At 49.1% G+C, this 16068-nt stretch overlaps 1 protein-coding gene across 1 annotated transcript; it reads left to right on the plus strand.

The window, feature by feature from the left end:
• The first annotated feature begins 4510 nt into the window (after positions 1–4510).
• Positions 4511–14566, plus strand: LOC144732983 (E3 ubiquitin-protein ligase TRIM58-like). The gene is made up of 6 exons (XM_078614655.1): positions 4511–6156; positions 8401–8496; positions 8820–9053; positions 9673–9695; positions 11706–11821; positions 13083–14566. The coding sequence occupies exons 1-6, from the start codon at positions 5599–5601 to the stop codon at positions 13628–13630; spliced, it is 1575 nt and encodes a 524-aa protein (XP_078470781.1). The 5' UTR covers positions 4511–5598; the 3' UTR covers positions 13631–14566.
• The last annotated feature ends 1502 nt before the right edge of the window (positions 14567–16068 follow it).

Here is a 16068-nt window from a genome sequence, read left to right on the forward strand (position 1 = left end):
CAATGCAACCTTGATTAATCAAAATCCGAATTGGCATTTTGCCCAAGAAGTCCGTCCCCAGCAGGCACGGAACCGCCAGCGAGGAGGAAACAAAAATAGGGCCGACAATTTAATATCACCGATCGAAATTTGTGCGCGAATCTGACCCATGATACCCAATGAGCCCCCGTTAGCAGCGTAGAATGGGACATTAACCGGTAGCAAGGGACGACTTTGGACCGGAAGAATGTTGTAAATGAGTTCCGAAATGATGGTCGCCGATGCTCCTGTATCGACGAGAATACGCACTTCGACCCCGTCAATGTGCCCTACTACGGCCGACGACCCCGACGACGCAGCCACAACGCGACGGGCCAACACGGACCACTGGCTGGGTTCGATGTTGGTCCCCATAGTGTTTCGTGTTGGCCCCACGGTGCGCAATGTCGGCCCCCCGTTCGTTGCGGTGTGCACGTGTGTAACGGGTGTGTGCTTTGGCCAAACATGTGGGGTGCCGCGACTCGCCGGGTCATGTTGATGGAACTTGGGAGGGGGAGGGCCGGCGTCCCGTCGTGGCGTCGTCCGGCGCTGTCGAGGAGAGCGGCACCCCGAGGCGACGTGGCCCCGGATGCCGCAGTTGAAACAACGCGGGCGCCCCGGCGGAGATGATGGGCGGTCGAAGCGGCTCGACCCGTCCCGGCCCGATCGTGCTCCTGTCGCCTGTTGCCGTCGATGGTCGACGGCGTAGAGCTCCTCCGTCGGAAGGGTGGCTGCAGCCACCACACGCCCGGCCGATGCCCTGCTGGCTTTCCGCCACAGGGACAGAAGGTTGGCGTGGAGGAGGCACGCCGCCTGTAGAGAAGTCATCTCGGCGTCCTCCTGTGCGACGACAGCGATGTCCAGGTCGTCTGCCAGGAGAAGGATCTTTTCCGTGACCATCGCGTCCACGCCGTCGTCGTCCATACGAGGAAAGGCCGTCTTCGCCATCGCCAGGAGACTCGTTCTGTAAGCCAGGGGCGACTCCTTCTCCCCCCGCTTGCGATCGTAGAACTGCTGTCGGCATTCTGCTGAAGGTCCATAGACCCCGGCCAGCAGCTGTAGCGCCATCGGTAGTGTAGAGCGCTTCTCTCTCGGCGCAGATGTGAGGGCGGCGAGCGCGTCGCCGTCGAGGAGCGCCGGCAGCGCGCAGAGAGCCTCAGCATCCGACCAGTTAGCCATTTCCTGGTGGGCGAGGAAGCGTCGCCGAAAGCCGCCCCAGTCTCCCTCCGCGCCGACAAACTCTTTAAGCGGGGGCAGTCTCTGGTGTAGCACAGCGGTTGTTGCAGAACCCCGCAGGTTGTCGTCCCCACGACTCGGCTGTGCTTCGGCGCGAACGGCCGATGGCATCGCCTGTCGCAGCCCCGATGACGCACCCTCCGCCGGCGATGACGCGGCAGCCCCAGCGAGGCCGATGTCGGAGCTGATGTTCAAGCTGGCCACGCCCTGAGCAGCCGCCGCGTCGATGGCGGGAAATTCAAAGTTGGAGTCTTCAGAAATGGCGGGAAGGCGCTCCGGTCGTCGGCTCCCCTCGCCCCGTGGTGGACCACCAGCCCCCAGCCGCGTGATGTTCTCCAACGTGGCGGCAGCGGCGTACAGCAGCTCCGCCAGCCTTTCGTGAGCCAGCCGTAGCGCGTCTGGCTGCGGCCCTTCTTCACGCCGATGCCCCGGTAGGAACGCGTCAGGCCCCGGCTGCACCATGTCTCGTTGAGCCGTCTCGGGCTCGACGATCTCAGCAGTGTCCTCCTCCTCCGGTACTCTGGCTCGAGCTGTCTGGCGTGTTTCCATGTTCGTAGTTCTTCTGACCCCAGATGAAGTACCGGTAAAGACGCTTGAGGCGGAGGTTGAGGCACACGTATATGTATTCCACAAGTGGTCAGGACAGCACTAGAGGGGGTAGCGGCCCCCTCACCCGGATAACTGGTGACACACCGCTAGCTATCCCTGACCTACCCCGAGTCCTCCACTAACGGGCTAGGGGAGGCTACCTGGCCCGACACTGGTGAGTCGGGCTACGGTGCCCGGAGTCCCAGAGTGCTGACTCTGGTTCACGGGACCACGCCGCTGGCTCAGTCCTGCGCGGCCCTGACAAGGGCGGCGTCTCAGGGGAGTCCATGGCTCTAGCTACCCGGGTCTTCAATCTTCCCTCCTTTATTCTAATACTGAGCCCCGAGCTCTCTCTCTCATCCCCCTTTATACCCCCCTTCAGGATCACAACCCCGGGCAGCCCTACCCCCCAGGCTGCCCGATGCGGACGTCGTTGCGGGCACCGCCCCGTGTACTCCCGGAGCTCCGCCCACTGTGTTTGTTCCCCATGTGAACCCATGTACATACAGCCCCTCCGTAACAGCCCTACACATGTAAACAGTACTGTACACTAGAGAAAGAAAAATCGTGGGCGGCTGAACCTCCACCACCTTCTTGCTGTGGGCTGAGAACACCGCGTGGCCTGAGAGCCGCGATGGGTCTCTGCAAATGATCATGACAACATTCTCATGACATGGTTATCACTCATTCCCCCATTCACTCAATCAATTCATCATCATCATTTACTGTCATAAATTTGGCTCTCGCCAAATTCACGCATCAAATGTTTTCCAATTGCTTCCCCTCATATATTTGATTTTCCTCATCTTCACCATTACATTCATTATGTACCATTGCTAGTTCTCAAAAAAGCACCGTGGTTAATCCGCTATATAAATCACGTTAAGATAAGATAGAAATACGTAAAAGAAACGTCAATAACAGAGCAGGCAGTTATAAACGAAGTGCTGCATGGTGCCACGCTATCAATAACAAGTAATATGTGTAATAAAGGACTCTCAGGCGATTTGTTCTCCGTGTCCTTTATTTGGGTTCTTGCTCGCACCCACGATGTCTCCGCTCGGACCCGCACCTTCTCCGCCTCGTGCCTCCGCACGTCGTCTGAGTCCTCCGCTCTCTCTCCCTCTCTGCAGCCACACCGCGGCCCGTGTGCTCCGCACACTCCGCAGCCACCCTGCTGCTCCACGTGACTCCGCACACTCAGCAGCCACTCTGCTGCTCCGTGTGCTCCCGCACACTCTGCAGACACCCCCGCTGCCCCACGAACACCGCTGGCCGACGGTGCCGTGACTCCAGCCTCGTGGCAATCGCGCCACTCCTCGCCAGCACTCCGCGTGGCCTCTCCCTAATCTATCCTGTCTCCCCTCCCGATCCCTTTCCGGTTCTCTCTCTATATCTTCCCCCTCACGTGACCCTGACTCCTCCTCCTCACGTGACCCTGACTCCGCCCACACTCACGTGACCCTGTCCTTGCTCGCATTACATATGCAAAGTATACTACGAACCACATTACCTTACAAATCAACAGAACCAACCCAACTAAGATATGTGTATATATTTTCCCTGATAAGTAACAATACAATACCAATATAGTCCGATATTCACACGAAGTAAAACCATTAATAAAACAACAAACAGACCCAATTTCAGCAGGTGTTCATTTGTATTACATTAACAATCAACATATCAAAAGCAGTCAGGGCCAGAATTGCGAATCCATGGAAATGACCTATTTAGACCAAAATGGCCATTCTTTGGCAGTTTATGATTTCACAGCTGGGTTATTAGAGTGCAGTCACCTGACGCAGCCCACTCGATTTCCTAGCGAACTGTAGCTGCAAAAGCTCTACTCAGTTTGAGAGAAGCACATATGGCTAGTATTGGACAAAACTTATCTGAGTCTCTATGTATTGCTATGAATGTATAAGTATCCCTATGAGTCTGTATTTCTATCTCTGTGTATCCATATGAGTCTATATATACCTCTATGAGTATCTACTTATCTCTATGAGTCTCTATGTTCGTCAGCTTTTTAATTTTATTGAGCCAGCTGGCCAGGATTGGGCAATACTTAGCCCACTTTTCAGCCAGGCAACTGCACATCTGCAAATACTAAATGTTTCTCTCCGAATATGAAAACTATTATTAAAATATTTAAGAATCACAGTTAAGAGACAAACAACATAATATATTCAATATTAAAAAGAAAAATTTAAATAACATGATTGGTCAAATATTTGATCATTTCATGGGCCACGCAACAATATAATTTTTGCAAACATGGCAATCTTGCCGGTTAGAGGAAATGCTGGATGAGGCGTGGGCGTTATGAGATCCTCTTGGCTCGCATTGGTGAACTTTTTAAGGAACGATTTATTTCGATTTCACTCACCGTGGCCACACTTATGCCAGTTAATAAGCCGTCCAAATACATCCAGGCCACGTGTTTAGTGCAGTGCAGGCCAGGTCAGGCTCAGTCTAGCTCAGGTGTAAAGCTCACTGCATCCTTTATATACCGTTAACAACTTGCAGGGGTCCAAACTTCTGGAACAACTTACATATACATATCAATTGTACACCTACGAATAATAATTTGAAGACTGAATTGAAGACGTTATTTTCAGATTGCGTATGAATAACTCAAATGATGTGGCCAAAAAAACCTGTCGTCTGAAATAGTTGTTGTCTGTTAATTTATTTTGTTGTTGTGCACTTAAAACACGATTGTGTTGAACATCGTATACCTTAACTTATCACTTTCTTACTCGGCAAATATCTCAACTATCTGTTTGTTCTGCTACCTCGAAATGTATTTCATTGGAGGCGCAGTATTATAGACAAAGAAGCATGCAAAGTACTACACACAGAGATACAGCCTGGAGACACACAGAGGCATGTACAGTACTACACACAGAGACACACACTGACTGAAGACACAATTATATACTGTAGAGTACTACACACAGACACATACACATACTGGAGACACACCGAAGTATATACTCTACAATACTACTCACAGGCACACTCACAGATTATTCACACGCAGAAGCAATACACAGTACTACAGAGAGGCTCACAAACATTTTAGAGACACACAAATGCATATACATCACTACAAAAACAAATATTATCGATATAGCCTCATCAGACTGGAGGGGTAAGTGTTGTTAACAAGTACCAATGAAGACTGGAATGGCTCACGATGGGGTGGATGGCCAGCACCACGCCCGGCTGCCTATGTGTTCCAGGGTGGTGATGTTTACGACACACCGTACAAAGTATACATTTGAGGCTGAATCTGTCCTTGGATGAGGCCAAGGACAGATTCAGATAATCGGTAGCAATGGTGGTGGTGATGGACGTGAGTGGAAATTGAACTCGGGTCTCTGATGGTTTCGTAGTGCAGCGCTAACGGTACGGACACTGCGCCCTAAGCTGTGGAAGAATGAGTTTATCTCTCTTTACTCATCTCACAAAAAAGCTATCGCAGTTGAGTATCTCTGACTGAGATTGACAACAAAACTCTATGATTTAAATGTAGGGACGTGCGTACAGTAGCCGTGGTCACCTAAAGGCTGCTGTTAGTGCACCTAGGGGCACGGGTTCACATTGCAGGGAGTGTCTCGAGATATCAATGGCAATTAAAATATTTTTAGTATTTTACTTCCTTCTCCATCGTTGTTATAAGAGAGAGGTCCTGGTCCAGCGTCTCTCTGAGCTACACAGCGAGCGATCCCAGCGAAGCCATGGGTCATGGCGAGCGCGACTCCCAGTGAGAGTGTGGATAGTGAGCTGCGCTGCTCCATATGCCTGGACACGTTCGTCTGCCCCTCCACGCTGAGCTGTGGACACTCGTTCTGCCTCCGGTGCCTGGAGGCCGCCTGGGAGACCGCGAGCAGTTTAAGCTGCCCGCAGTGCCAAGCGACCTTCCCTTTGCGACCCCAGCTGAGGAGGAACGTGGTCCTCGCCAACCTGGCGGAGCAGCTCAGAGTTGGAGTCAGGATGGTCGATGCCGTTGTGTGTGACTACTGTAGTGACGGGAAGACTCCTGCAGTGAAAACCTGCCTGAGATGTGAGATGTCCTATTGTGCGACGCATGCAAGGCCTCACTTGGAAAATCCCAAGTTGAGAGAACACCTCCTGGTGGCTCCCATCGCGAACCTGGAGGAGCGACGCTGCCGGCAGCACAGACAGGAGCTCATTCTTTACTGTGAACAGGATGACAGCCTGGTCTGCACAGTCTGCACCATTGCTGGGGAACATAGAGAGCATGAGGTCATTCCAGTGGAAAATGCACAACGGACAAAACAAGTGAGATATAAATCGCTAGTTTAACACGTAGGCTTTCGCGACCAATGTTATTCATAATCAACGTTTTTGGGTTTAGATCGCGTTGTTTATAAATGTGTCGTAACCCTCCACCACCCGACACGGCCAATCAGTAAAATGTGTCACGTTGACAAAAGACAAATAGTTCACTGCTTTAGCCCACCGGTGTGTTGAAGCCACAACATTTACAATCGAAACGTCGTACTCAAATTGTAAATGTTGTGGCTTCAACACACCGGTGGGCTAAAGCAGTGAACTATTTGTCTTTTGTCAACGTGACACATTTTACTGATTGGCCGTGTCGGGTGGTGGAGGGTTACGACACATTTATAAACAACGCGATCTAAACCCAAAAACGTTGATTATATAAATCGCTGCTGTAATCCTTTGTGTGACTGCAACATTATGTGTGTCTTGTTTGCATTTTATTAGGTAACTCCTATGCTCTCAGCATTGTGACGGTCAATCAAATCACTTTGGGCAACACGGATTGTAAAACTGGCATACGGTAGACAGCAGAGACACGGAAGATAGCAATGTTGATTTGAATGTATAGCAAAGCAGGGTGTCCCATGGTTTAGTTACAAGACAACGCACTTTGTGACATGGCTGGCAAAGTTGTAAAATACACTTGGCATTATAAAATTCGTACTTGTGAGTAGCAATGATGGGTGGAGAGAAATGTGACTAACGCGAGATACTTCAAACGTGAGACGTTTCAAAAATGCACTGACTGTGAACTTAAAATAGGCAAATTAGAAGCTATTCCAGTGGGAGAGACATACCGTCAGACACTGTTTTATTGTCCATAGGGCAGATTTTGATTTGATTCGGTTGCAATGTGTGGTGTCTAAAATGCCACCCTGCCTCTAACATAGACGCCATGTATTTGCATTCCGAGACAGAACAGTGGATTGTGGTTGAGCGCTGCCACGGTGAAGCTTGGCCAACCACTAAAGCATTTAGCCTGCAACACTATTATTGCCAGGTGGAATGGGGCAACAGAGTGCAGGACTAAGGCCACGCAGCCAGCAGACTGGGTGGGACTTGGCGTGGGCAGAGTTTCACGTTCACAGCGCTTAATCCTGCCAGTGTCAGGCCCTGCCAGAGGCAATCAAATGAGGACAGCTTAATTCTAACATCCCAATAAAGAATATTCAAGTCAATCATCACCATCATGACTATGGATGTGTTTGTTGTTTCTGTTGTTGCTGCTGGTAATAATCTTTCATCGTTATAGTGTTCATATGACGGTGTTAATATTGACATTATTGTGTTTCCTGCTACTGACAATGTTATTCTGCATATTCAATTCTGGCTGTCGCCTGATGATACTGGTTGAAATTAGTAGTGAAGCAAAACATCATGGTACTCGATTTGTAAATGTTGTTGGTTTACTTTCCAACACACCGGTGTGCTGAACTACTAACTAATTGGCATGTTGTGTTTACGTGACGAACCTTACTAATTGACTGAGTCGGGTGGTGGCTGGTTTAAGGACACATTTATATTTACACGACCTAACCCAAAAAATATATTTCATGAATATTGGTCGCCAAAGCCTACTCTTTAAACCTAATCTGCATATATTTACTTGTAGCAATATTCTTAAAATTACTAGTATCACATACGCTGCATTTCAAAAAAAATGTTTAAACTGTGATATGAGTGTGCAGTTGTACCTGCTTTGGGGAGCGGTGGTGTAGCAGTTAGCATGCTGCGAATCTGTTCACATGGCTTTCACCTCCCGTGAGTCCAGTCCAACTTGTCCCAACACACCCGAGCAGCAGCCATATCAGCACCAGAGCTATTCGTACCCTAATACCGCTCTGGCACAAAGCTTGGTTTCCTGTAAAATTTAGGATTTAAATTTTGGTGTTTATTGCACTGGCATGCAAAGTGTGTGTTGTAGATATATCGGGGGGTTATGGTTATCGGTTCTGCCAGATTCCATTGTTGGGAAAAACTGGCGAAAACACGAGCGTGGGAGTGGGGACTCCTCAAAACACCTCGCTGTGATCCAGCCACCTACCTCAGACACGGCTGTTGTGGTGCCTCTTGAAGACCACCTCACAACCTGGGAGGTTGGAAGATTTAAAGAGCGATGATTATCGTTGGGCAATCCAGGAAACCTGCCTGCAAGGCCCCGGGTTAAAGACATGGGCCAGATGATGATGATAATGATGGGAGTACCAAAACTCATGTATTTGTCTACCCCATGTACAGGAGGCGTTCAGACTCGAGAAGACGGGGAGAGAGGAGAAGAAGACTACAGCAGAATCATGGAAACAGCAGCTCAAGGGTGCCTACAAGCGCGTACAGGTACAGAGAGACACACATACACGTGCAGGTAGAGAGAGAGAGACACACAGACACGTGCAGGTACAGAGAGACGCGCAGACACGTGCAGATATAGACAGACACGCAAACAATATGGGTACGTAGACTTTGGCATATGAGTGCCCATGAACATCCTCACTAAATCTCCTCCTTTCATGCATTTCATTACTCTACGTTCTCAAAAATTAAGTCACCTGCCTTTTTGTACAAAGTTATGAGACGTGGCCGTGTCGAAGTCCTTCATGAAGTCACATCACACTGTGTTGCGTTGCGTTTCAATAGCGTGTCATTATATCTTTGCGTAGGAGGCTCTGCGTGGGACCAAGGCGCGGATCTGTCGAGAGTTTGACCGCCGGAGGGAGCAGCTGAGGGAGGAGGAGAGCGAGGCGCTGGAGCGCGTGGACGAGGAGGGCCGCTCCGTGCTGTCCCGCATCCAGGCGGACATTGCTCGCTACGAGAGCAGAGCACACGGCCTGGAACAGGAGATCAACCAGCTGCTCGCTGCCCTCACCGTGCAGGACCCGATCTCCTTCCTGCAGGTGGCACCACCTCAATTTTCTCGCCGTGGTGGCCAGGATATGTTAACTACCTCGCCTGGTATGCAGGAGGTCGTGGGTTCGACCCCGACCCTGACGATGCCTGCTGTAAATTTAGAGTTTGCATTTATCTCTCTCTTTCTCTCCCCCCGTGGGCGCGTAGATTTTTCTCCGAGTCCTCCAGTTTTTTTCCGCTCCATATATAGAATCAACATCATGCGTGTAAAGTATTTGGCTGCTACTATAAATGTCCCCGTAATAAGCCAATTAGTTGAGCTGCAATTTGTGGCCAGGTCGCTTCTGAAAAAGAGTAACATAGCTCAGTGGGCCTTACCTGGTAAAATAAAAAGTTTAGTTTGGGTTATTCAAAGCTCAACAACATGAGTTGTTGCGCGTTATTAAACCATTTATTTAGCTGCTAGTCGAGATCTGTAAAGAGTGGTTTTGTCATTTTAGACGTCCGATCGTGTCCAATTAAACGAACCCTGTTTTTCATCATTCTCCGTTTGCAGGCATTTGTTAATTCCCTGATGTCACACTCCACTGTAAACAGCAGGTGACTGTGTGGAGGTGGGGCATCTGTGTAGGATGTTAATGTGAAATGCGGGTTTGTGTTTTTCAGGATCCCATGCACGAGAGTCTCAGGTCAGTACCAACCCAGACTCAAACTCGAGCTCTGTCTGCCACCTGGTGGACAAATCAGCAAACGGTCGTGATGTGATCTTAATTTTGGAGCTTTCGTGACTGCAGGAATCATTCTTTGTTTCTTTCGGTTAAGTCACGTCTAAAGATAAAATAATAAATCAAAATAATAGTATATTACGACGTTTCGATTGCAACACAAGCAATCATCATCAGGCATAAAAGAAATAGCAACAAAAATCTAACTAGAAAACTATAGACAGACATACAAGCAGACAGACATCACATCGGAGCAACAAAAATCTAACTAGAAAACTATAGACAGACATACAAGCAGACAGACATCACATCGGCACAAAGAGAGGGGTCGTTTCTGTGACGGTCCCTTAAATATAGAGAGGGGGGGCGGGGACGGAGAGAGGGAGGGGGCAGAGAAAATTAGCATATCAATGAGTTTACGGCAACGTACTGCTGCTGCTGCTGCAAGTAAGATGGCGACGTGGCACGGGCACGCAAGCTTGAAAATTAGGAGAAAGGCACACGAAAATTAAATAACCTAGTAAAATATCGAAATGTGATGTAATACAACACAGAGAGTCGGTTAACACACAATTAACGCATAGCCTGGTTGATTACGTTTTTCAAAGATTGCTAAGTTAGAATTTTAAGTGTGACAATTCCAAAGAGAAGACACAGGCAGAGAGAACACATAGCCAGAGAGAGAAAAGGATAAGCTTAAAACTTCCCCGTAGAAGTGGTTCAATCTTAATTTTGGAGCTTTCGTGACTGCAGGAATCATTCTTTGTTTCTTTCGGTTAAGTCACGTCTAAAGATAAAATAATAAATCAAAATAATAGTATATTACGTGATGTGATTCCTAATACTGTAAACCCAATTGTATGCAGTTGTAGCCCATATTTGCAAGCCTTGAGTTACGCATAAAATGTGTTCACGAGACTCCTTTGTAAGTCGAATGGATCGTAAGTCAGAAAACAATAATGCACCGTATGTAAATGCCGACATGGTCAGTGTTATATAATGTGTTACGGTTCAACAAAAAGGGAAAACATTGTTAAACTCATTTTAATCTAACATTATAACAAAAATACCGTATAGTATATAAAAGATCAAATAAAGTAACATAAGTGGAGAAAAAGTACTATTTTCACTTACTTTGATGTTAGCTTGTTTTTCTGAATGGGGGCAATGAGTCACCACAATTGTACACACACACACACAGGGCATGCGCGCATGCACAAAGACACCCACAGCCAAGAGACAACAATCAATGTGTAGCCTTAACATGTGGCACACGAGGGGGTGGGTGGCCAGCGTCACGGCCTGTTGCTTTTGTCTCCCTGGTGGCGATGTTTACGCACCACACCAGGTACTGGTGTTGGCCGTGAGCAAGAATCGAACTCGGATCACCGCTTTCGTAGCACAGCACACTCACCGCTACACTACCGCTCCCCACACCAATACCCACCATTCACCACTAAGTGATGGTGACATCGCCACGGCACCTGTACCAGGCTAGGTGCATTTTGAGGCCACGTTGAAGGTTCGCTGACACGAGGTCTCGGGACAGACCCCACACACACTCTCCGTACACATGCAAACACTCCCACCACGAGGCCGACTCATTACATCTGGCGGAGGATCGCTCCTCTTAACAAAATAGTTCTGCGGATCAGTTTGCAACTGCGAGTTTGCTCTTTAAGTCAAAGTAATGTTTTCAAATGGAAGCTGGTATGGGCGTTTCTAAGTCGAGGGCTGCCTATATTGTCCATATGTAGAGAGACATCAACCCTCATTAGACTCTGTGTGTCTCATGCTGTGTATCTCATGCTGTGTGTGTAGAGAGACATGAACCCTCATTAGACTCTGTGTGCACTGTGCTGTGTTTGTAGAAATACATGCACCCTCAATTAGACTCTGTGTATATCATGCTGTGTGTGTAAAGAGACACATACCCTCATTAGACTATGCGCGTGTCCTGTGCTTTGAGTGCAGGAGGAGCTCCGTCTCCCAGAAGACTCAGGATGAACCAGCCCCCATCTACCATGGTTTTAACCTCGCAAAAGTCATCTCAGTGGGTGGCGTCCAAACTAATCTTCTGCCTTTTCTTGGTACGTCCCTCTGCTACGACGATCTTCGTTAGGCTCCATTACAGACTCCGGATTGTCTACAAATCCTACCCATTTGGAGGGCGTCCTTTATTTTACCCAGGCTTGAGTGCATTAATGCAGCGTGACCCCTTGACAAGGGAGACCTGCGTACAATCAGGTCATGAAACGGGCACCGAGGTGCTGGGTGAAAGAGTTGCAAACAACAACAGCAACGTGACAGTGCGTTTCTTGAGAGCGAAAGGGCGACTTTGTAAGCTACGGACGAAGCAGGTTCCAGTCCTGACACGCTCATTTAGACACTGACCATCAGGCATGGGTGCAGTGGGTTCACGATTGGTTGACGAAAGTGGCTGCTCGATGAGAATTAAGATGAACGTGAGCCAAATGATAAGTAACGTATTGTACTTAGGGCGCTCAGTGCGGGCAAGTTGGGATTAAACAGTTAACATGACACGAAGCTGTGTAGCTCTATTTCAGAAGGGACCAGGCCACCACAAATGATAACGCAAACAAATGGCTGATATCGTCACCGTGTGGACATTTATAGAAGCAGCGAAATACTCGCTGCTGGTCAAGGGGAAAATCAGAGGATTCGGCAGAGATTTCGGCATCAACATTAATTTAATGAAATAAAAACTTTAAACTGTTGTGATGGCATGGGCAGCAGAGGGTAGCGCAGCTACCCTCTACTGTACTGCTACGCTTCTACGTTCACGATCCCCACCATCTCTAAGGCGCACTGACGAGAGCGGTGAAGTATGGTCAAATAATCCCCCCCAGGACGCGCATGTTGGGTGGTGCTCATCCAGCAGCGGAGTGACAAAATGTCTGTGCGTGGATGTGAGTGTGCGAGGCTGTGGTGGCTGTGGTACAGGCGTCGTGTTTGTAAAGAGATGCTGTGGGAGTGGCATTCACATCGTGGTACTGGATTCATCACCACTGTTCAATGCCACTGCACACACACACATGGTCATATTAGTGTAACACTGTTGTTATTATTTATAATTAGTTATTAGAAAAAACTAAATATTCACTAATTATTCACAACTGATAAGCAGTATGTGTACACAGATAGTAACGCATACTAGTACTCTATGCATTTGTCATACGCGTGATGATCACTGTGTTACATATCAATGTATCACTACTGCGGTATGACAACAACACAACAGACAACACAACACCAGCGCGTGTGTGTGTACATGCCACGTGCACTGCTTGTGCCGCTAATGCGCACGCGTCGTCGCTATCCTCACCACAGATGGATGCTCACCGACTCTGGACACAAACTCAGCCTACGACCACCTCCAGATCTCTTCGGACCTCAGGGCAGTGATGTGGAGTGCTGTCCCCCAGGGTCGCCCCCATCACCCACACCGCTTTGATGTCTGGGACCAAGCCCTGTGCTCTCAGAGTTTCTCGTCGGGTCAGCACTACTGGGAGGTGGACGTGGGGAGCGCCGGGCAGTGTCGGGTTGGAGTCGCGTACGGAACAATCCCACGGAGAGGGAGTGGTGATGAGTGCGGCCTGGGAGGGAGTGACGTCTCCTGGTGTCTACAGAAACTTGACAACAGATTATCAGTGCTGCATGGCGGCGTAGAGACCTCACTGTCAGTGCCGGAGCCTCCGCGGAGAATCGGGGTTCATCTGGACTGGGACGCGGGGATGCTGTCGTTTTACAGCGCCGACTCCATGGAGCCATTGCACTCGTTTTACCAAACCTTCGCTCAGCCCCTACATCCTGGGCTAGCAGTGGGGTGTGATGAAGGTGCCTTAGTGTGGATTGTGCATCTGAGTGGTGCGTCCTGAGAGCGGTGAACGTGAACAGTGCAGAGGGCAGACACCACGACGCACGGCACTCGCCACCCTCGTTACCGCCACGCGCTGTGCCACGCCCGTGGCTGGCTGGTGGCAGTCGGTGGCTCGGGGCTGCGTGGCTCTCCATCACTACAGGGGGGCTGAGCGTAAACAATCCCCACAACCTTCATAGGGGGGGGGATAAAACAAGTACCGCTCTGTGTGTGTGTGAAGCCAACGTGGATGTATTCACCCTGCCAGAGGAGTGTGACTGTAGTGTAGGGTGCAGTGATTAGCAATGGTGAACTGGGATGTGTTTATTAAGTTTTCAGTTTCAGTTTAATTTATTAGGATTTACCCTGTGAGCCCAGCACGGCACTCGCCACCCTCGGGTTCAACCGCAACAAACAATACAATAATAAGATACACCTAAAATTAATTGTACACAAATCTGAACATCACATACTAAACAATAAAATCCTACAGAAAAAGCACAACCCGTCCATGCTGTGTACAGAAAGTGCGAAATAATTTTCGACTATTGATCCCAATAACAATCTTAATACAATACAGATAAAACATTTAAGTATAAATCTATACTAAATAAAAAAAATTGGGGCAAACCAAGCCCCTCTAAAACTTACAAAAATTATGCTATATAAACGTGACAGTTTTCCCAACAAATGTGATTAAAAGTTTACAATAGCGACACACAACACACATCACTAAACCTAGCATCCTTCGCTAGCTGCATAAGTCAATCCATAACAGCCGGATTAACAATAGCAGTAGCAGTGCACTATACACCGGTGGTGTCATGGGTTGTGGAAAAGATGCAACAACAATAACATTAATTTTTTAAAGTTTAAATGTCCGCGTATGACAGTGGCATTGTGACGCTTGTATCGTCGATTCTACAATAAAAATACAGAACACAAACAACAACAATGTAGCTGTGTACAGCGTCATTCGTGCTCACTGCATCCCGCAACACCGTTCATTAATTAAACACAAGGACCAAATCCTCTACCAGGCCACTGCCAAGCAAATTAAATCTAGAAATTGATAAACAAATAAAGAGATGGCGAAAAATACGAAAGGCGCCAACAATGTCCGAGCAGTTCAAGTCTGCTGCTGCGTCATGGGCGTGGTGACGTCACCATGCACGCTCCCACAACGTGATGACGTCACCAAGCAGGTTTCCCCAACGCGGTGACGTCACCAAGCAGGTTTCCCCAACGCGGTTACGTCACCAAGTCACCCTCTCCCCCCACGCACTCCCCCCACGCCCGCCCCTCACTACACCATCTGTGAACATAAATAGCTTCACAGCGCCAAGTGGCCCTGGTGCTCGCCTGGAGAAGGCGGTAGAGCACATCAACCATCAACCACAACAACAATAACCACCACAACAACCATCACAACAATCACCAGAACCAGCATCACAACCAGCACAACTACCGCCACAAACACCACAACCACCGCCACCACAACCATCACCACCACAACTATCAACACGACCACAACCAACACCACAACAACCACCACAATTTTTGGTGGCGCCGGCTCCTCGCCGCCTGGCTGCTGCCTATCCCGCTCCTCGTCTATGGATCCTCCCTCCTGACGCCTCTGAGGTCGTCCTCGCTTCACGAGAGCGACTTGCGTGCGACTTGCCGTGCAGTGTGCTACAAGTTGAAATTATCGTTGTTATTATTCTTCTAAACCCACTTCTGAACTCCCGCACGTCTGATTAGCACGTTTGGCTACGTACGCTGCAAAAGAAGTATAACACACGTACATACGTAGATACGTACACGGCCAGAGACCACCCTGAGGGTTATGGGAGTTATTTTACCGTACTTCGCCATGCTGACAAGCGCGGGTTGTGAAGACGGGACGCGTGGACAGACGTTGGGCGCCTATTACAGCGCAGGGACGGCCACGGATGTCTTTGCACTTCCCCCTGCTGCCCACGACGTCGTCTCAACATCGCGACCGCAGGGAGCGTGACGGAGACGAAGGCGAGGAGCGTCAAGGAGGGCGTCACGAAACTGCTCCATGTAGCGCCGTCTGGCCACCTCGCAGCCCTTAACGTGACCATCGCCTTCAAAAATCTTCGTCACAAGCTGGGTTCCATCGGGCGGTGTTCATCAAGGTGGTCGTGAAGCGTGCTCAGCGCTTGCATTTCACTGCCATCGCTATGGTTACGGAGTGTCTCCCCTCCTCTTCACCCCCCTTCTCCTCCGACCTTCCTCCTCCCCCCCTACTTCCCCTCCCCCGTGTCCCCCCTCCCCCTGCTCCCTCCATATTTTATGATCTTCAGAAGTTAACAAGCGATTATTATACATTTTTGCTCAGGATACCGACAGCCAACTAAAAGGTGACAATAGGATGAGAAGTATCTTGGTTCACAAGACACGAGGCTCAGGACATCATTCCACATCAAAGCG

The sequence above is a fragment of the Lampetra planeri genome, chromosome 45 (genome assembly GCF_965212315.1).
Source record: "Lampetra planeri chromosome 45, kcLamPlan1.2.h2, whole genome shotgun sequence".
Classification (NCBI taxonomy): Eukaryota; Metazoa; Chordata; class Hyperoartia; order Petromyzontiformes; family Petromyzontidae; genus Lampetra; species Lampetra planeri.